A 21,004-nucleotide genomic window follows, 5' to 3' on the forward strand; every position below is an offset into this window, starting at 1 on the left:
GTCTTGGTTGCATTTTTATATCATAAACATGTACAGGGGTGTAGCCAGGGGTTTTGGGCCCCCAGAGAAAAAATTACACAGGCCCCCCTTAACTGGCTAGCCAAGCAACAAATGCTGCATCATTTTCTACAAATATATATGTGTGTTAATGTTTATTTGAAGCATAATTTCCCCATTTATGAGCATTATTTTTACTATGGTTAAACTGAATTTACTTGCATTGTTTCGCAGCGCTGGGCTATACCATTTAGACAGTTGTCAGAGAGGAGTTGAGGCCCCCCCAGTATTTATTAAACTCTATTTGATACAAATTTCAGTCTGTTGACCCATCTATTTTGTTGTTTTTGATTCAATAATGCAGGGGTTATCAACCTTGGGGTCGGGACCCCACTGGGGGTCACCAGTCACTGAGAGGGGGTCTCCAGATGCCTTAAAAAAACTAAGAACATTTTTGAATCACTCTGTTGCCACTTTACACCAATTTTGCCCAATTTTAGCCCATTTCTATCACTTTCCCCACCGATTTTGCCAATTTTACCATATTTTTGCGACTTAATACCCATTTTTGTCAGTTTTAAACCCTTTCCACCACATTTCTTGTCTGTTTTTGCCACTTTTAAACCAAATCTTGCAACTCTCTGTCTATTGTTGGCTCTGTTGACACATTATTGCCACTATTAACCCCTTTTTACCACTTTTTAAGCCACATATCACAGTATTATATATCAATTTTCACCCCATTTCATGAAATTTCCTCATTTTTGCCACTTTAATGCCATTTCAGCCACTTTTGAATCCCTTTTACTACTTAATATGCCCATTATTGCCATTTTAACCCATTTTTGCAATTTTTTAGTTATTTTTTGCAACCTTATCAAATTTTTGGCATTTCTAACCCATTTCTGCTGCTTCTAAAATCTAATTTCACCACCTTTCCCACCTTTTTTGCCATTATTAACCCATTTTAGCTATTCTTAACGTACTTTTATTATGTTTTTAACAAAAGGATGAACATGTTTAAGAGGGCTACTTACTACAAAAACGGATTAAATGTGTTTCTTTGATAATAGTGGTTATTATACAGGTTAAATATAAAATACTACAGTTTAACTTTACAATGGACCAGGATTTTGCCGGCCCCCAGTTTGGCTGGGCCCCAGAAAGCCCCCCCCCCATAAGCGGCCTTGTCTCCACATGACTTTTCTTGAATGTTCATGGCTCTGTTCAACCACCTTCAGGTCCAGTGGGGGTCCCCAGTCACTGGCACCTTTATTTTGGGGGGTCACGGGCTGAAAAGGTTGAGAACTTCTGCAATAATGACCCTAATTACTAAGAAAGAGAGATAAAAACACACTTTTCATTGCAGGCTCCTTAAGGGTCCCTCCCTACGGTGGGCCCAGGTAGTCAGTACCCTTTTCCCCCTGTGCTACGCCCTGAACGTGTCAGAAAGTCTACTTCTGTTTGAGTTAAAACTAAATTTTGACCAAGTATATGTAGATCCCATATTTCATCTTTTTAAGGGCAGCATTAAAATATGCATCAGAGACTCATCACTCAAGGCGACAGCTGACTGCAGCTCCAGCTTCGGGGCTTAAACTTAACGGTGACTCATATAAAGTGCCCTTGAGGTCCAGCATAATCCAGCAGGGATTTTAATAAATCTGGAGGATATTAACTTAAAAAATAATATTCAAAAAAGAGTTTGAAAAGTTCACAACCTCTTAGAGCGGTTGGTTCCCATTTGGTTGTCTGCTGCAGGGTATAGAGGCTTACGCTATATATAAAAGCTGCAGCGCTAGTTTTGTAGTCTTCATCAAATAAACGGTCATTCCCTCTGAATCTGTTGCAGGTGTCCTTTTAGATTTGTGTAGTCTGCACTTTCTGAACAATAATCACCTGCAGCTGCTCATTTCCAGCAAATCAGACAGTTTCCAGTTATCCTCGTCCTTTAGAAGCAATCACCGGGGAAATTAGAAATTGGGAAAAGCTTCTTCTGTCCAAACTTTTCTAAACAAGCCAGCCAAGCCACATGACATCATTTCCTCATCTTAGTGTCAGTGTGTGGAGGAGAGAAAGCTGGCCAAACATTCGGCTTAAATGAGGCATAACCACTGAGCTTTTCAACAAACTTAAGAAAACAGAAAGAAATCGCTCCCTTTGATCTGCTGTAGCAAAAATAGTTATGATTTATGGAGGATGGTGTTACCAGGGACGAGAGGGGAGAGAGCCCTTTGTATTTCGGGCATGCACACCATCTGTTTGTCCTAATTGTCAATTATTAGGCCCCTGCTGCTGTGGGAGCCTCTGAATGACGGCCACTTTAGCTAACTGAATAGCCTGGCTCCCCCGTGACATCCTATTTTTAGTGTCACAGTTTATGAAGTATTTCACACTTATTTTTTAAAACCTAACTTCCTTATGAGGAGGATATATGATGGTGAAGATGGTGACAGGCGTGCAGGGTAAATAAAAGGTGCAGTAAAAGGTGTTTTTGGCAGATACAATTGTCAGGCTTCTTATCACGGCTCACCCACCTTGTGCAAGTGTTTCTTCTTCTCCTCTTTGTCCTCCATGTAGCGGATCCCAGGAGGGAGGTACCAGAAGCAGACGTTGGTGTGCTGAGGCTGTCAGAACAAAAGAGTTGACAAGAGATGAGAGGAATACACAGCCAGAGTCATGCAGAAACAAAATGTGCACAGGCTTAAACTAGATGTCACTACCGTGAGCTTTTGATTGTTTTCAAAGTCATGGTGAAAAGAAAGAAAGAGAAAGGCTTTCAAGCCTTTTTGGACCACATCACTCCTCTTATTGTGCACATTTCATGAACACAGAAACTTTCTGACATCTACCAGTCAAGCAAACTTCAACTTTTAGCAGCGCTGCCCTAAAATTAATCAGTGATTTTATATTATTGGCACGGGGTGTCCTCTGTTGTTTGATAATGTTTTAATGTTAAAACAATTTGATTCGCTTTTAAAACTTAAACAGAAACTTTTGAAATGTTAATGCTTCACTCTAAAAGCTCAGATGACATAAAAGCTGCAACTTTCCATTGTTTAGTTCATTTTTTTCTTAATTATTCGTTCCATATTCAAGTTATAAATATAAATGAGAGTTACTATCTTCCAAACAGAAATGCAGAGAAAACTAAGAGTTTGATACAAGCATATTTCAATCCATAAGAACTTTTTCAAAGCCTCACTAATCATTTTTTTCCTAAGTTGAGTCAGATTGTTCTGCATCTTACTCATGATACTAAACCTAAAGGGAAGTAATAAGCAGGGCTCATGGCCGAGTTTCAGGAGCAGGACTACACCATGCTCTTCCTGCTAAACTCAGACCTCACCATCCCCTTGTCTTTGGTCATTGCCCCCCTCTATTTCTCTCTTTCCTTCTATCTTTGATAAGGAAATTTCCAATATTCCTTACATTTCTGATGATTCATAAATGTTCTGTTAAGCTTATCCAAGGTCCCAGGTCACACTGTACGGTCAGGAATGGAGACTCTGGCGTCTCTCCTCTTCTCCTTGGTTGATAGTCTAAACTCACATCCTTGAGTAGATTAAATGCTGTTTGTTCCTATAGTGTTTCCTCACAGTTTCGTGTGTTGGTGACCTTTAGACGGAGACAGTCTGGCTCCAGTATGGCAGAGGCTGTGGTTCATATCTTGAGTTATGATCAGGATCAAGGTTTACCATGAGGAATAAAAGCGTGAACTACTTTGGGCTTCGTTAGAAATCTGGCTTCAACCTCTCACTGTGTTGATGTCACTGTTTCTCCTCGGCCGAGACTAAGTAAACAGCTCAAATAAGTCATCTTGTCCCTCATGTCTTTCTCTCACCTCAGTTCTTGGAGTGGTTATTAAATATTTCTTCATCAATCTTTATGAACCTAAATGGTTTTTATAGCCTGGGAGCTGTGTTAGATCCCCTGAGCTTATCCAGTGATGTCAGAAAAATGTTTAACATCACTTATTCTATATCAAGGGTGTCAAAATCAAGGCCCGGGGGCCGAATCTGGCCCGCAAGATCGTTTCATATTTCTGTTCTAACTGTCCCATCGGTCTGCAGATTTCCTCAAGTATAAAAATGTGAACTTATCTTTTAAGATTTCCTTGTTAAGTCATAAAATCTGAAAAAGTAAAAATATTTAGATAAGAAGTCAGGGATGTGGGAAAACAAATTAATTTGTGTTTTAATTTAATTTTTAAATTTTGAATCTCACAATAAGGGCTCAAACTTTTGATTTTGTCTTTTTATTTTGTACTTTGAGCATTTCAACTCATAATTTTGACTTCTTATATAATATTTTCTGCTTTTAGATTCATAATTTAAAATTTTAAGTCATGTTTTGACATTTTTAACTAATTATTTAGTATTTAATCTCACATTTTTAACTCTTTACTTTCACTTAGTAATCCTTTAGTTTGACCTTTTAGACTCACAAATGAAACATTTGAATCATATTTTAACCTTTTAAACTCATGATTTTGACTTTCTTTCTAATATATTTGCCTTTAAAAACATAATTTTTTAAGTTTAAATCTTATGTTTTGACCTTTTTGAACTAATAAATTGACTTTTCTCAGATAATGAGCCTTTAAACGGAACTTTTTCACTTTTTTAACCTCAAAATAATTTGTCATCAGTGCTAAGTTTGTTTTTTTTTTATCATATTTTATTTCTGGTGAGTTGAGGTTGACAGTTTCTGGTGAAAGAGGTGACCCTGTTAGGCCCTCAGGTTAGACCTGAATCCAGAATCTGGCCCCTGCTGTGATTGAATTTGACACCCTTGTATTATATATGATACATCATACTATCTAATCAATATGATCATAAATTACTAAAAAAAAAAACTTCTGCCCTCAAGTGGATTATCAGTTACCAAAAACACCTAATGTATCAAATGAGATCCAAAATATATGTATATGTTAAATTTTATGGAAAATTTGGACTTTTTGGATTTCAGTAGAAAGTGAAATAAACATTTCAGTTCCAAAAATTAGAATTTTCTGGCGATAATTTGTGTTTTCAGGCTTTTATGGGTTAAAGTGTGTTTTAAGAAAAAAAAAAGTTTGTTTTTTTTAATCCTCAAACCTAAAACTGTGTTAAAAGGACAGAATTTTTAGTTACGTAAAACATATTTAAATATCAACATCGGTATCAGCTAAGATGAATCTACAAATATCAGCACATTCCTACTTTAAACACACATGTACAGTAGGAATAAAATCAAACTGTACCTGCACCATGATTTAGCCGTCATCCTGGTCATCCTACAGAAACCCTAACATATGGAGTGCTGAAGGTAGTCCATCAGAGCTCAGACAGTAAATCCATTAGCTGTTCCCAGCATCACAAAGGTATCCTGCCTCCCTCTCAGATTCTCTCTAACCATCTAAAATCTCCACACCGCTCTGTTTTCTGGCATCTGAAGCTCTTTTCGAGCCGCCTGACTGCCTGCGAGTGGAAACGCATTCATTACCGACAGCTGACCGGCCATGCACACCAGCCTCATTTATAGAGCCGGGCCGGTTCGGCGCTCGTGTATTCAGCATCAGATTGATGTAATGGCTCAATGGGAGGCACAGACAAGTGAACACCTGGGCCATCACCCTCTGGGTTATGATGCTCTTAGCCTCAGCGGGGAAACAATGAGCGCTGAAACACTAAAGAGCTCTCACTATAAATGACTCTGTGTGTCCAAGCACTCCTTTCATAAGAGAGTTTTAGCGTAATAACCCCATCGTCCCCCAGAATGTTTGTGTTGCTGTAGCTCTGCTTGGTGGAGGATATTTCAGTCGCCAGTCTATTCATATGCATATGAGCAATTACAGGCCGTTATGCTATTCATTAAACATAATAGCAGGACATTACACTGGCAGCAAGAGGTAAAAATGGCATTCATGCAACACAAAGCAAGAGCACACGGCGTGCCAATCACATCACCCATAATGACACTGAACACGCCAAGCAGTCTGATGTCGGTGACTTCTCTCTGAATATGTGGCTGCAGATAAATGACGGTTTTAGAGAGTGAAACATAAATGCAGACGTACTTTTCCATCGAAGACCATCTCATATCCCTCTCTGTCTTTAATCTTGTTGTAGAGGTACTCTGACAGCTCCAAGCACTTGTCAATCTGAGCCTCGAACCCGATAGTCCCCTGTGAAAGACAAAAAAGCAATCTAGTGAAAAATGTTATATTCATGAAATTTAAGTGATTACATGAAACGCAATGTAATGGAATAGCATGATAAATAAGCATAAATTGCATAAAATGTGGAAAATCTCATGCAAACATAACATTGAAACTGACACAATTTTGTCAGTAACTTCCTTCATATCCAAAACATCAATTTCAGACAAATTTAGTCTGTGTGTTTGGCTAATTTGAACCTAAATCCTATATAACTGTAGAATCCTGATCTTTTAAAACCACGTTTCATCATGCTAGGGCTGGGCGATTAATCGCAACTTAGATTAAATCGCAATATGGCCTGCTGCAATTTTCAAATTGCACAAGTTGCAATATTTCTTTAACTTGAAATGTGTCAAAATACTGGTTTAATAAATCAATTTTTTGAAGCGGCAGAGATTTTATGCACATTATGCAAACATTCAAGTGTCATTTTTTATAATAGTTTACAAAAATCCTTCTTTTTGTATTTTATGTATGTTTTTCTTAATAAAATGAGTGACATAAAAATGATGATGCCCTTAAATGCTGAGCATTTTCAGTGGCAGGAACACTCGGCCCTCTGACTGCCTGTTTTTAAATCTAACCTAAAAATGGCTTTTGGCTCTACCTGACAGATGATTTTTTTTGGATTCTCTCTTTTACTGTTGGTCTAATCATCTAATTTTGTTGTCTTGCTGCTTTCAAATTGGCCCTGTTCTTTATTGTGTTTTCATTATTTTCATTTTCATTGTTTAATTTTCTCTTTCTGTTGGCTGTCTGCACAACTAGTCGTGAACTACAGAGTTTTAAAGACAAATTACACCCAGAGCCAGACACTCATCTATTATTCCATTTTAATTTCTGTCGACGTGGATGTTAATTTGAAAAACAATCATTGAAATCCTTAGCTTCTGTGAAATTCTGTTTTCTTAACCTCTTATTTTTGTAAATATCAGTCTCCTGAACTCTCAAGAGCTTGTTCAATCACCAGCCAAAAAGCCGACCTCTGCTGTGGGTGCTTTTATTTTGAAATGCTTCATCCGCCTGCATGCAGTTTTTCCTTACAGAGTTCTACTCCAGTGGATAAAAATGCCTTTAGTTTGTTTGATTTGAAGCAATTTTTAGATCTTTAAAAGTAATGTTTTTGGGATCAGTCGCTTAAGGCTCATTTCAGTGATTAGGTCAGAAGCAGAATAAAGGAGGAGCTAAAAGTGTCGCCCAGCCAGAGCAGTTCAAACATGGCAGCATGAGTGCGATTAGCCAATAGCGTGCTTAGAGTGAGTCAGTTAGCTGTCAGCTGATGAGGGCTCGTGTAAGATCCGCTGATCTCAGTTAAATGGCAGCGCTGAACTCTTAACTAACGCTATAATCTTAATTTATGCTCTACACTTAAAATGCTTTCTGCCTGTACTCTGCAATCATTTCATCTATGTTTCTACATTTTCTTTCAGAGAATACAGATACAGACCAAATGTTGCAGTACCACCACTGATCATGGGGGCAGTGTTGAGCAACAAGGCGCACTAAAGAATATTAATTCTTAAATGGAGGAACTTGACCTGAACTGGGGAAATACTGCTGAAAACTGTGAGTTGTTGGAAGCTACTCTTGTGTTTCTTGGTCTTAGAGACAGAAAACTACAACGGAGCAGCTAGATGGAGGATGAACGGGGCCAAGACGAGTTTTGACCGTCAGTGTGAGAAAAGTTCTTCATTGCAACAGGATTGTTATGTTGAATCGATCAGGAGAGTACCAGAGATTCAGTTGAAAACCTTGATGACTAAAAATTGTTGTTGGCTTGTTAGTGGTTGGACAGATTAGTAGATTATGGCTGCTCTGATTGCTGGGTCTTAAAATGGTCAGAATAACAAGAATCACAACTTTCTAGTGATTTATGGTGTAATATTTGTGTGACAGGGTCAAAATGCACCTCTTTAGTTATAATTACACAAAAGTACCTGGCATTTATCTGTTGTTTATCAGCCTGAGGGAAACTCCTTAATCCACGATGCACTGTGTTGTTGTTTGCAGCCCCTTCTTCCTTTGTTTTCTTCTTCGTTGGTCATTAGTATATATTTATTTTGGCCCCTCCCCTCTCCCCTTGAATGAAAAGTTTATATCTATTTCCATCTTAATGTTAAACATCACATCTTGTACATATTTTTAGTCCTTACATACTTTTCCACCTGTTGATATGTTATATGCCTTAAATTTCTCCTATAATTACTTACATGGAAGTTGTGGATGTTTGTTTGGCAAGTTAAGCTAGCTTACATGTGTCATGGGTGTCAAACTCAAGGCCCGGGGGCCAAATGCGGCCCACAGTGCAGTTTTACCCGGCCCAAAATATCATTTCATATTTTAATTAGAAGTGTCTTACCTTAATGAGGTCTGCAGATTTCCTCCAGTATAAAATGTAAATTTAACCTTTAAGATTAAAGAAACCTTGTTCACTCATAAAAATATGAAAAAGTAGAAATAGTCAGGAATGAGGGAAAGAAATTAGTTTGTGTTTACATTTTATATTTTCATTTTGTATCCCAAGATTATGACCTAAACTTGGGATTTTTACTTTTTATTTCATGTTTTGACCTTTTAAATTCATAATTTTGACCTTTTCTCTCATATTGTGACCTTTTAGGTTCACAATTTTTCATTTTAAATCCCTTTTTAAACTCCTGATCTAGAATTTTATCTCATATCTTGACCTTTAAACTCATGATTGTAAGTCTCTATCTCATATATTTGCCTTTTAAAACCTTATTTTGACTTTTAATTTTGTATTTTGACCTTTAGGACTTATTAAGTTGACTTTTTATCTTGTATTTTGAGCCTTTAACTCATTTATTTATTTAGCATTTATTTGACATAGACACACAGTAGCATTGATGCTGTGATATTTAATCATTTTGACTTTTTTAATTTTTTTTTTTTAGAAATCTTAAAATCCTTTATCATCACTGTTTTATTCTCCCTATAATTCATCACCCGTAAAAACAGGGTTGATAGTTTTGGATAAATCTTGACCCTTTTAGGTCCTCAGGTTAGACCTAAACTCAGATTTGGAGCAGGCTTTGGAATTTATGAGTTTTTAGTCTCTTATTATCGCTGCAGACTTTAAAAGTGGTCAAAGAGAGAATCCCAGTGTCGCAGTCTCTTTCACACCATCCTAAACACAACGCAGATATTTCCACCGGTTACACTTGTAAGGTGAACAGTGCTGTATTTTTAAATAATTTGCAGATACACTACTGTTTACTGTGGTATCAAACCAATATCAGACTGAAGGTAGAGTTGTAGAGCTGTGACTCTGTCATAGCCTTGCAGAGATTCAGCACAAAAGCACCTACTCCTGTCATAGTGCTTGCAGGAAAATAAGAAGGAGGAACATGAATTCTAGCTTTATCTTCTCCTTACCTTAGCTCTCCACATGAGCCACAGCTTGAAGATGTCCACGTGGCGTCCACACTGCAGCGCCTTGTCCCCGGTGTCATAGGACAGGTCGTAGTGTTTGTCCTGCTGGAACAGGTAGCAGGCGTGCATCTGGTTGCAGCTCTGCATCAGGCCCTGACAGATCAAATCAGAATGGTTAGAACCACAAAAACACTCCCAGTGTGTTAGGAATAGATTTTATCAACTAGGCTGAGGCGTACCTCCTCTCTGACGAGCAGCGCTGAACACTGCAGAGGGACGGACATCATCTTGTGTGGGTTCCACGTCACTGAATTGGCCCTACAGTCCACAGAAAACAACCATGTGTAACTATCACAAATGCTTTTTAGCTTTTTAGCTCTGTTGGAAATCTAACTTACCTTTCAACTCCATCAAGCTTCCACCTGTGCCTCCTGGACATGAGCAGACTTCCTCCCCATGCACCCTGACAGGACACACAGCGACAGATAAATGTGAGGCTTGTTTCAGGAACCACTGACAAAGGGAGAGACGCTGGAGCGTCGACACAGCAGTTCTTAGTAAAGGAACATCTGTGGGTTTACTCACAGTCTGGGAAAACAAAGATCAGGTCAGCGTTTGTCTGGATTTTCAGGAGTTTTGGCATGAATTTAACAACTAAAGTTTTACAGTAGATAATGTTCATTTGAACAATGCAAAATATGATAAGAAGTTACTGGTGCTGGCCTGCTGCTGAAAAAAATCAGTTTAAGTTATAAAAATCTGAAAAAGTAGAAAGAAGAAAAAATCTAAAAAAGTCAGGAATTAATTTGTGTTTTCATTTCATATGATCATTTGCAACCAAAATTATGATTTTGACCTTTTATTTCATATTTTTGACCTTTTCTCTCATACTGTGACCTTTTAAACTCCTAACTTTGACTTTTAATCCCATAAAAAAATCCTTTATACCAAATGCCATCGCCTTCTTGAATTCAACAAAGTGACCAATCCACACATCTGACCTGAACTGCTCTACCTCTATGTAGTCTGTCTGTATATGTGGTGAGCCAAAGACAATTCTCCACCTCGGTGGACAACAAAGAATTATTCTGTTCTATATTTTCACTTTTTAAATGGGCACAAAAAGCGGTAAAAGGGGGTTAAAAAGTGGCTGAAATTGCTTTTAAGTGCAAAAAGTTTGTGGAAATGAGGTGGACTGGGATGAAAAATTGATATTGACTTGCAAAAATTGGTTAACTGTGGTCAAAATGGGCAAAACAGAGTGTAAAAAGTGGTTGATAGAGGCAACAATAGGCAGAAAGTGGTAAGAATTGGTTTAGAAGTGGCAAAAACAGGCAGAAAAAGTGATGAGAAGGGTTTAAAAATGGACAAAAACGGGTTTAAAGTGGCAAAAATGTGCTAAAATTGGCTATATTGGTGTTAAAAAGTGATAATAAAAGGATTCGCATTTGTTCAAATTGGTGTAAAGTGGCAATAGTGTAATAAAAAAAATACTCTTGGTTTTTTAAGGCATCTGGTGACCCCCTCTAAAGTGTCTCGCGATCCCAAAGGAGGTCCTGACCCCAAGGTTGAGAACTACTGCCTTAGAGCACAAGTCCCCAGGAAACTGCCAACCGTTAAACCACTAATTAGACTGATAACTTCAGTGATTATTAGGCAGATAATCAATTAGAAAATAAGCGTTAGTTGCCTTAAGTTTGGCGATAAATGATTCTATATTTTCCACATCTGTTAGACCATTTCTGGTGCCATCTGAAGAAATTAAGAAGAGAAGTACGAAGCATTTGTCCCAGAAAATTTGTCTTCAATAGCTTGGCAGCAAATTAGAAGTCTGTGGCACCCAGTTTGGGTTTATTTTTTGTAACTAATTAACAAAATTTGCAGGCAAACTCCTGAACTCTATCTAGATGGTGTGCATGAGTTTCCCTGCAACATGTTTAGGATTTATTCCTTTCCAACACACCTGTCTTATGAAACAGCAGAAGTTTTTTAAAGGCACTTTTCAATACAATCCTTGAATAAAATGACAGATTGTACTGTTTTACAACACCTGAAAGCAAAGAAGAATATAAACTATTTAACATTTTGACAACCAACATTCACAAATGTGTAATTATCGTCTGATAATATTTTCTAACGGCAGCCAAGAAGGCCACAGAACATCACCAGCCAAGTCTGCAGAAGCACATCTCCTGACAAAACAACTATTCTACCGACGAAGGATGTTTTTCTCCAATCTCAGCCGGTTGAGGGATGATAGATAAGGCCATTTATGTCTCTTAATAGAGGTGTCCCCCTGTCAGGACTAAATCACCTTCATTAATAGATAGAGTTCCTTCAGTGAGAGAACCAAGATGCCAAAGTCAGGGGAGGAGATGATTTACGGCCTCTGTTCCAGTTTTTCTAATCCCCAGTGTTAGATAGGAAATGGCTGGCTCCTATCTGGGTCAACCGCAAGCAGTTAGAGGCGAGACAGACATAATAGATTTGTCAAACTCGCTGAGGAGTTCTGTATTTCTTTGCATTCCTGCACTAAAATCCCTGCTGAGGATGGATATCTCGCACAGCAGACGTTTTAGGTACTAAAACTGTTCTCAATGATGACACAGGGGATATTTATGCAGACTTGTGTCGCTACCAGTCCCACTAAAGGTCAGATTTTTACTCACGTCCACATGCATCCAGACATTGTACTTTCTGCAGATGTCAGAGATGGCGATGAGGGGGTCAAATGCTCCGTAGACGGTGGTGCCAGCGGTGGCGCTCACAAAGAAAGGGACGAAACCCTGCACAAAGAAGAAAACCTTCATCAAACAGCTATTTCAGGGGTCACAGTCTTTGTTATCAGTCGACTGAATGCACAAAAATCAATGACGTCGACTGTTTTTTTAGCTGTGGTGTAGTTTTGTAATATTACCTTCTGTTTGGCCTCCTGTATTCTTCTCTCTAGGTCAGCTGGGATCATTTTACCGCTGCAGAGACAAACAAAAATGAGCTGCTGCTTTTTTAGATGTTTGTAACCTTATCAATGTTGGAAGGACTTTTCAGATCACATATTAAAGGGATATTTCGGTATTTTGGTAAGTTGGGTTGTATATGGTACTTATATGGTAAGTGTTTTCCACCCAGAAGGCCTCTGTGTTTGGTAATATTTACCAATGCCAGCTTCGGCTCCTGGCTACAGCTGTTTGGTCTGCGGGTTTCCTAACTCTAACCCTAGCTAAGCTAAAACAAAACTAAAATGAAGGATTTTGTCTTGAGTGACAACAACGTGCCGTTTAACGTGGATGCTTTATGAAATAGACCACACAGAGGGATCTCTACAGATGCATCTTTCAGATAAGTTTATGGCTGTTGCTTTATTCTATTGGCTGATAACCAGACGAGCTACAGTCGCATGGTATGTTTACCTTCAGAAAACAAGAAACCTGAGCTGAAATACTTTCTAATAGCTATTTTTCCTCTGATGAAGCCTGCAGCATATTTGAACAGCTGTTCAGATACGCTGAGGCAGAAGAAAACAAAGCCCGGGTCGCTTTTCAAAATAGTGCCAAACACAGAAGCTTTCTGGGTGAACAAATGAAACACTGCAAAAATGTTCAATATGGCCTACAATTAAGGCAGCAGTGGTTTTATTTGGCACACTCAAAAACTGCAAAATTACGCAGAGCAACTGCACCCATCTGTAGCGCTGGATAGCTTAGCATCCCAAAGTTTGAAGGGGCAACACTCTCTGAAATCACTGAAGGCGAATGCCACTTCATCTTCAAGTTTCCATACAATCCATCTTCAGAAGCACAGAATTATCCCTTTATTTTAATCAGCAATACATCATAAAAAGAACTAAACCAAAGTCAAACCAAAGTCTGACAATCATCTCAGCACAATAAAAAACCTAGTGCCATAATTTAACTCGCTATTCAATATAGCTTTAACCAAAGCTGGTACAAATGATCTTTTCTCCTCTTGAAACTGTTATTTTGTGCATTTTGTGAATAAAATCAATGAACTAAAATATCAAATGATGCTAAAACGTTTAACAGTAGTCATTCTGAAAAAGTTAGTCAAGGCAGGGATAATTTTAGCTCCTTTATTTAAAGGTAGTTTGGTCCAATAGAAGTTCTATTCTTTCACTTTAAAACACAAAATAATAATACATTTTGTGTTGAATGTTAGCGTCTTTCTTTATTAAACATTTTAAGTTTTGGGGTTAAAATTCAGTTTCGCTGCTTTCTTCAGGAGTTTAGTAAAAAACAGTCACTTTGAAACTTCAGCCAAGTAAATGTAATATGAAGAAATGCAAGGGTTAAACTGTACTTAATATTTCAATCTTAGAAGTTCAGAGGTGAAATTTGAAACAGGCAAAAAAGTAAAAAGCTGATTTTCATTTGAATTTTTTACAAAGAGATGAACACCTCTCCTATTCTCTAGATCAGTGGTTTTCAAAGTGTGTGAGAGTGAGCCTCCCCTAAGAGAGAAATTATTCATTCAGTGGACCCCCACCCACATAAAGATTCAGATTGAAAAAATAAAGGGGCTAAAAAGTTTCCCTTTTTTAAGGTTTTCTGGGGGAATAATATTTAAAATGAAGACATCAAAATGCCACTAATAATCACAAATCACTCGTTGAATATTACTGCCTTAAAGTAACTGTAAGTTTATTCATTTTGCTCCATCCAGAAGTTAGCAAAGCAAATCACTTTTTTTTCTGGTTTATGGTTCCACGCCTCCCCTGAAGTTCTGTGGCGCCCCCCAGGGGAGGCCCGCCTCACACTTTGAAAACCGCTGCTCCAGATCTATTAGAGAAAGTAAAAACACTTTCCTCTGAGATTTATTAAGAAGCAGAAAGTTGAACAGGGAAATAGAAATGAATACCAGCATTTCTACTTCTCCCTGTCTGTAAATTTGAGAAAAACTTCTAATATTTCCCCATGAAGTTGGTAAAAATTTGAGCGTAGACGTTACCTTTCATCTGCTTTGATGCAGATCACGCTCTCTGTCCCGATACCAAGAGCAGCTGCACCTTTCTTGATTGAGAAATGGCTCTGAAAGACACCAAAAACAAAAAAACAGACACTTTAGGCCTCATTCACCCAAATCTCCTTAAGATTTTTCCTCAGTCTGGAGTTGCTTGTAGCTGTATTTTTCAGACTGATGAATTCCATGTGCTCATAGAAGCTCATGCATGTTTTTACTAATGTGCATTAAGAAACGTCACACATACAACGGTATGAAACTGCAGGGCTGTGTGCAAACACAGATGGCAACCAAGAGTGAACAGAGGAGTAACAATGTGTCAGTGATGTTCAAACTAAAATAAACCATCAAAGTAATCATGCATTGGATCCCAAGCATGACTAAAATTTAGACCTAGATGGCTTTAGTGCTGCTTTAAGTTTTCAAATCCAGCAACAGGAAAATTAATATATGCTACAAAAACATAAATCAGAAGATATCACCTGTTCAGACAGCGCTGTCATTAGAAACAACATAAATCACACTGTTATAAGAAAAGAATGCTTTCCAGATTGATTTAAACAGTCTAGACTCAGGACCCACCATTATTTCTTTCTTTATCAGGATCATCATTAGCTATTCTTCCGCTGCTCCTTAATGGGGAATCTTCATTTTTTTTGTTTTTCAACATATAAAGTTTATCTAAAGAACCTCAGACACTACAAAACGTGACAGGACAGAGGGAAACCAGCACGTTTTAGGAGTTTTGTAGACTTATTGGCAGAATGTTTTCTTCACATCTAAGACCCATGGAGACACCTGACCTCCAACTTTTGGGTCCAACCCACCAGTTGAAAACCACTGAATCAAAAAAATAATCAACAATGGGGGTAGCTTTTATTCTCAAAATGAATTTGGTTTATTCTGGCGTAATTTGTTTTAAAGACTGACAATGTTAAATAATGGCACATATTTTACAAGCAAAATTAAGTTTTTTAATTGTTTTAAGTGTTTATTAGAAAAATATATCTGAAGTGCTTACTTTAAATTCAGAATTCAAACTTTTGCAGTTACACTCAAAAACTGAATGGGTAAATTAGAGTTGGCAATATTAGAGTCACATATTGATGCATATTACTGAATAAAATAAAGGTGGCAAATTTGTTAAAATTATATTTTTCTGTCTATCTTAACCCTTTAAAGCCTGATACCTCAAATTATAGCCAGAAAATTTGATTTATTTTGGAAATGTGGAAATGAGATGATTGTTTAACTGAAATCCAGAAAAAGAAATAAAGCCATACAATTTCACATATACATTTTTTGTACCACATTTGATACATTAGGAATTGTTTGAAACTGATAATCCACTGGAGGACATTTTTATCAATTATATGATTGTATAAAAATGTTTTTTTTAACTCTATCAAAAAAGTGTGTATCAAATATAATACAATTGGCTTGAAAGGGTTAATTTAGCATATCCAAGTGCTGATAAGTGCAAAATTAATTACTTTTCTGCCATATCAGCACTCAAATTTACCCAAGTGGACCCTTGAATGTTTTAAGATTTTGTTTGAGCAAAGAACTCACAGATTAGCAAACTTTGTTGAATCTGGATTTTCTTTAAAAACTTTTTTTTTGTCTTTTGTTTTTTATTCTATTAGCTCAAAGCCAGAGAACCTGAAAATATGTCTATATTTATCGAAATATTTATCAGATACCTCATTGCTGAAAGCTCTGTTGGGTTATTACGTGTCTTTTTGCTCCCAGTTTCTTCCAGAAGTCGTTTAACACTAGACCTGCCAAAGGGTCAAATTTACCCAAGGCTGTTCTTTATTGTATCTTATATGATGTTTACAGCTTTACAGGCTGTCAGTCCTTGACTTTTCCTAAAAGTTTGTTAAATAACACCTGGTGTCATAAAAAAATCTTGGCCTAAACCTATTTTTTTAATGGACATTTATGTCTAGAACCACCATGCAGGTCAAATTTACCCCATAGAAAGCCTTGATTTTACCACTCTTTTATTTCATAAATAGATGGTACAAGGGAAACACCTTCTCTCTGCTGCAGCAACGCCTAATCAGAAGTCATAGATCAACCTTCAACATGGAGACAACAGAGAAAAAGATATTTACCACTGATAAATGTCTAAAGGTAATCTCAGAGCTTTAAATGAAGAAGAATACGATGATGAGGAAGTTTCAGGATTAGAAATCAGTCCAAAGATAATTTATGTGACAGATCATCTTCTAACAGTGATCTCATTTTCTATCTGTAGTTAGTAAGCTGTTGAATGTCAGTGGTTAACTAACAGTCATTGATCAGTGCTATTTATGAAAATCAAGGCACTTTAATGACAGGTAAATTTGACCTGTTGGCTGTTTTAGGTATGTAGAGATTAGGGCTGGGCAATTAATCACAAATTAGATTAAATCGCAATATGGCCTGCTGCAATTTTCAAATCACAGAAGGTGCAATATTTCTTTATCCTGAAATTTGTGTCTAAATACCAGTTTAGAGCTCTTTTCCCAGCAGAGATTTTATCCATAACATGCCATGCAATCATTCTAGTGCCATATTTTTAGAATAGTCTACAAAAAGTCAAATTTTCTTCATTTCTATATTTTTTTCTTATTAAAAATGAGAATTATATAAAAAGACATCATACCATTTAATACAACAGTTCATATCAAATTGGCAAAATGATTTAAAAAAATCATCACATTTCAATATTTTTAAAAAATAGTTCTGCCTAGTTTAATTGAAAATTGTGTTTTTATATAGTAAAGAATGCATTATAGTTGTTTTTGTTGCATATTAAATCACAAACTATACCAGCACTAACTTTACTATCCAGGTGCTGAGTGAACTTGGCATTTACCTGGGGCAAATATGGAGTGTTGATGTCTTACATTAGCAGAGTTTCAGGCCAGAAAAAAGAACTTGGTGACAAAAAATAAACAGCAGAAAGAATTTCCTATTCAAACTATTCAAATATTGTAGCAATAAAACGTGAAAACAAATTGGTGGCATAGATATGAATCATATCTTAATGGCACAAAAGTAGAACCAAAGAAACTAGCAAAATACGTGCTTTTAAAGTATTTCCCTTTGGGTTGGGATGTAGTGGAGTAGTGAAAGTTAGCATGATGAATGGAGAGTTCCTGCTGGAGGAAATGAAGACAACAAATCCCAAAATCTGGGTATCAATCTAAAAACCCTGAATGTTACTGTTTGTGCTTCTGCATCCTTTTGGACATATGGTGTTAATGCCACTGTTTGTGATTTTAGAACTGAACCAGACAAGGCTAATTCGATCCACAGCAGAGTGCAGATCGGTTTAAAACTTGGGATTTAGCTGTAAGAACACATTATTGTTTGCACATGTTCAAAAAGAGAGTCAGGGCCCAATAGAAACTGGGTTCTGCAATTAGATTATTTTCCCAAATGGTTCAGCCCTAGTAGAGATCCACAGCTGTTCTAGTGTTAAAGATGAAGCAGATGATATATAGACGGATCAGACAGCAGTCACCTCACGTCCTTCAGTGTCTGGCACATATAATGTCAGCTTCATATCAGCGCATTCTGATGTGAAAGTGACACAGAGTTTCTGTTAAAACACACGTCAAACACTGCTGCAGCTGATGTGAAATGATATCTGGAGTTATTTCCGCAGTGGAGGGAAAGATATCTGACGTTCATGTGAGGAAAGTGTGATTAACGCTCATTATTTGATTTATTGGGACGTAAATCCACGTTGCAGTTGTGATATTTATGAACTGTGACATGAATGCGTACATGTTCGGATGTGAAGGCCACCAGTCGGGGAACAGATGACATTCCTTTCTCCTTCACTTCAGGGAACATCTTGAAGCGAGCCAGCAGCATGGCGTACATGTTGGAAATAGCACCACCTAGAGGACGGACAGGGCAGAATGATTTACAGCGTCACTCATCACACTCTTAACCGGCAGGTCTCATGGGAACGCTGCAGTGACACCAACAGAGCTTAAAAATGTCCGTGCATTCTTAAAAACAAGCAAGCACATAATAATAATAATTCAGAGTGTTCAAAGATGACACAGCATTTGAATTTAAGAGGCTGCTGTTGCAGCTTCTCAGCCAATCACAGCTTTTGTCTCTAAATTCTCCTGTGATGTCTCCTCTTCATGTGTCAAACACAAGTGTAGGGGAGAAATGAAAGACTGGAGGGAGGGGAAGAGGGGAGGAAAATGATTTTATGCTAATTGGCTCTGAATGGAGTTGCATTTATATCATCAAAATGCAAATTGTCACATTACAAAACACACAGGCAGTTCCATTTCGAGAAAAAACAGAGGGGTGGTGAGCTCGGCGTCGCCCTCACGTACATACCAGGAGAGAAAATGCCGTCTCCTTGCCCGTCTGGCCAGCCAATAATCTCTCTCATCTTCTTCAGAGTGACGTATTCCAGCAGCACGAAGACAGGAGCCACCTCATAGGTGAACCTGCGTTACACAAGGTGAGGAACAAAGGACCGGTTAGACAAAATCTATGGATCATCAATGAAAGAATCGCACAGATTTTGAACACTTGAATCCATATTTTGAGTTAGAATTGATTCTTGCAGGGTGGATACAGATAATGTGAAGAAAAATTCTTAATTTAGCTTGAAGCATACTAAATTTGGTGCTTTTCAGCATGGAGCACCAGACCTACTTTGAGAAACAAACTGATTTTTTTTCTTTTAAGTTTTGCTTTGCATATTGTCAACATTTTTTTTCCTTGTGCACAAGTCTTCCAAGTCTGTTAATATCTGTCTTTGCCTCCTGTTATATTTCTGCTGAATGCACGGTGAACGATCTGCATTAATTTAAAGAAACCAACGCCTACAGCGGCTCTTTTTGCTGTTTCTCTGACTCGCAGGACTGAAAGACGCAGAGTTTATCACCTAAAAAACACACTCGCACACATGCCAAAATTAGCTTTAGATTAGTCTGAATTAATTTCGGAGCTAATTTTCTCCCCTTGAAGCCCCATGGGGATGGGAGGTAGGGGGGAGGGATAAAAGGCAGAGGTGGGAGGGGTGCAGAGGGGCGGGGGTCTCCCTTTCATTTCACCCTTTTCATTCGGCATGATTGAGTGAAAAAAAAAAAGCCGCTATCAGCCGCTGCAGACGCACAGCAGAGTGCATGCAGACAGACCGGAAATGGATTTCTTTGTTATTATCATTATCACCATTTAACATCATGATGAAGCACGGGGGCCACATACTCACATGTTGGTGTTGGCGGTGGATGTTAGCCAATCGGCTGCCAGTCCGACCATGTCTAATCCTGTGGAGAGCTGATTGAAGTACCTGGGGTGGGCTGATGAAAAGGAGCAGAGGGGAGCGGTGAGAGATGGCTGCAATTTGAACATTTTTATCTGTCGGCGTCAGGCAGGAAAATTGATTTTTTTCCCCTAAAAGTGTTTATGCTGAGTTTTTGCAAAAAGGCGCTGAAGCTGTCATCTTCTAAACGCTTTAATTGCAGGTTAGAAATGTGACATTTCAAAGCATCTGGAATACTGAATACATTTAGTGATGCATTGGTAAAATAAGAGTTAAATGGAGGATATAAACACTCCAAAATTAAGTTCACATGTTTGCAACCCTCAATATCAACGGTAGAAAAATGAATCTATTGAGGCCTTTCTTAAGCTGTCTAGTCGTGATGAAACCTCGTCTCATGTTATCTCAGTTTTAGCAATTTGCAGCAAATTTATGATCTGCAGAGGCAAGGCAAGTTTATTTAGCACATTTCAGCAACAAGGCAATTCAAAGTGCTTCACACAGGACATTAAAATACAATTACAAAGGAGAAACACAATGAAAGCATTTTAAACAAAGCATGTAAAAGGTGATTAAAAACAGCAAATAAGACCCACAAAAGATAATCACTCTTATGTCCATTAAATCTATTTATATTCAAATTAAAACATTATAGTAAGAAAAGGTGCAACTAAAACCTAAAAAAGATAAAAACACACATATGAAAGTAAAAGTTACAGAGCAGAGTTCAAGCGAAAATGGAAAAATTGAAAAGGAAAACGTTTTTTAGTCAAAGGTGTGTCTTCAACCTTGATTTGAAAGAACTCAAACTCTCAGCAGACCTGATGTTTTCTGGGAGTTTGTTCCAGATATATGGAGCACAGAAACTGAACTGATTCTTAGGGTTTGGGAGGAAATAAATGCATGGAAATGAACTGAAAATTATACGCAGATAAAGAGCAATGGCTTTAAACAAATAATCTTCCTTTGGGTAGTTAAAGGGTGGTTATATGTGACATTCTTTATTTTAAAAATGTAGAAATGGTGGCAAATATGCTTTCAAGTGTGAATTAAAATAATTAAAAAACAAAACGTGTGAAAAAAATCCCTTAAGCTGCTTATCATAACAATATGGTGTTAAAAATATTCATGCATGA

The 21,004-nt window shown here is 37.6% G+C and overlaps 1 protein-coding gene across 3 annotated transcripts in view; it reads right to left on the reverse strand.

Annotated features, from left to right (window-relative positions):
* gad2 (glutamate decarboxylase 2) overlaps positions 1–21,004 on the reverse strand; it is a 29,060-nt gene that overhangs the window by 5,305 nt on the left and 2,751 nt on the right. For all 3 annotated transcript variants that reach the window (XM_041814167.1, XM_041814170.1, XM_041814169.1), the window contains 11 exons: positions 19,815–19,905; positions 18,932–19,044; positions 18,356–18,471; positions 14,561–14,640; positions 12,513–12,567; positions 12,265–12,381; positions 9,994–10,058; positions 9,835–9,913; positions 9,599–9,748; positions 6,059–6,166; positions 2,535–2,624 (listed from right to left, as the gene is read on the reverse strand). In XM_041814167.1, coding sequence (XP_041670101.1) covers positions 2,535–2,624; positions 6,059–6,166; positions 9,599–9,748; positions 9,835–9,913; positions 9,994–10,058; positions 12,265–12,381; positions 12,513–12,567; positions 14,561–14,640; positions 18,356–18,471; positions 18,932–19,044; positions 19,815–19,905 — 1,064 coding nt within the window. The remainder of the gene's footprint in view (positions 1–2,534; positions 2,625–6,058; positions 6,167–9,598; positions 9,749–9,834; positions 9,914–9,993; positions 10,059–12,264; positions 12,382–12,512; positions 12,568–14,560; positions 14,641–18,355; positions 18,472–18,931; positions 19,045–19,814; positions 19,906–21,004) is intronic.

The sequence above is a fragment of the Cheilinus undulatus genome, linkage group 19 (assembly GCF_018320785.1).
Source record: "Cheilinus undulatus linkage group 19, ASM1832078v1, whole genome shotgun sequence".
NCBI classification, from domain to species: domain Eukaryota; kingdom Metazoa; phylum Chordata; class Actinopteri; order Labriformes; family Labridae; genus Cheilinus; species Cheilinus undulatus.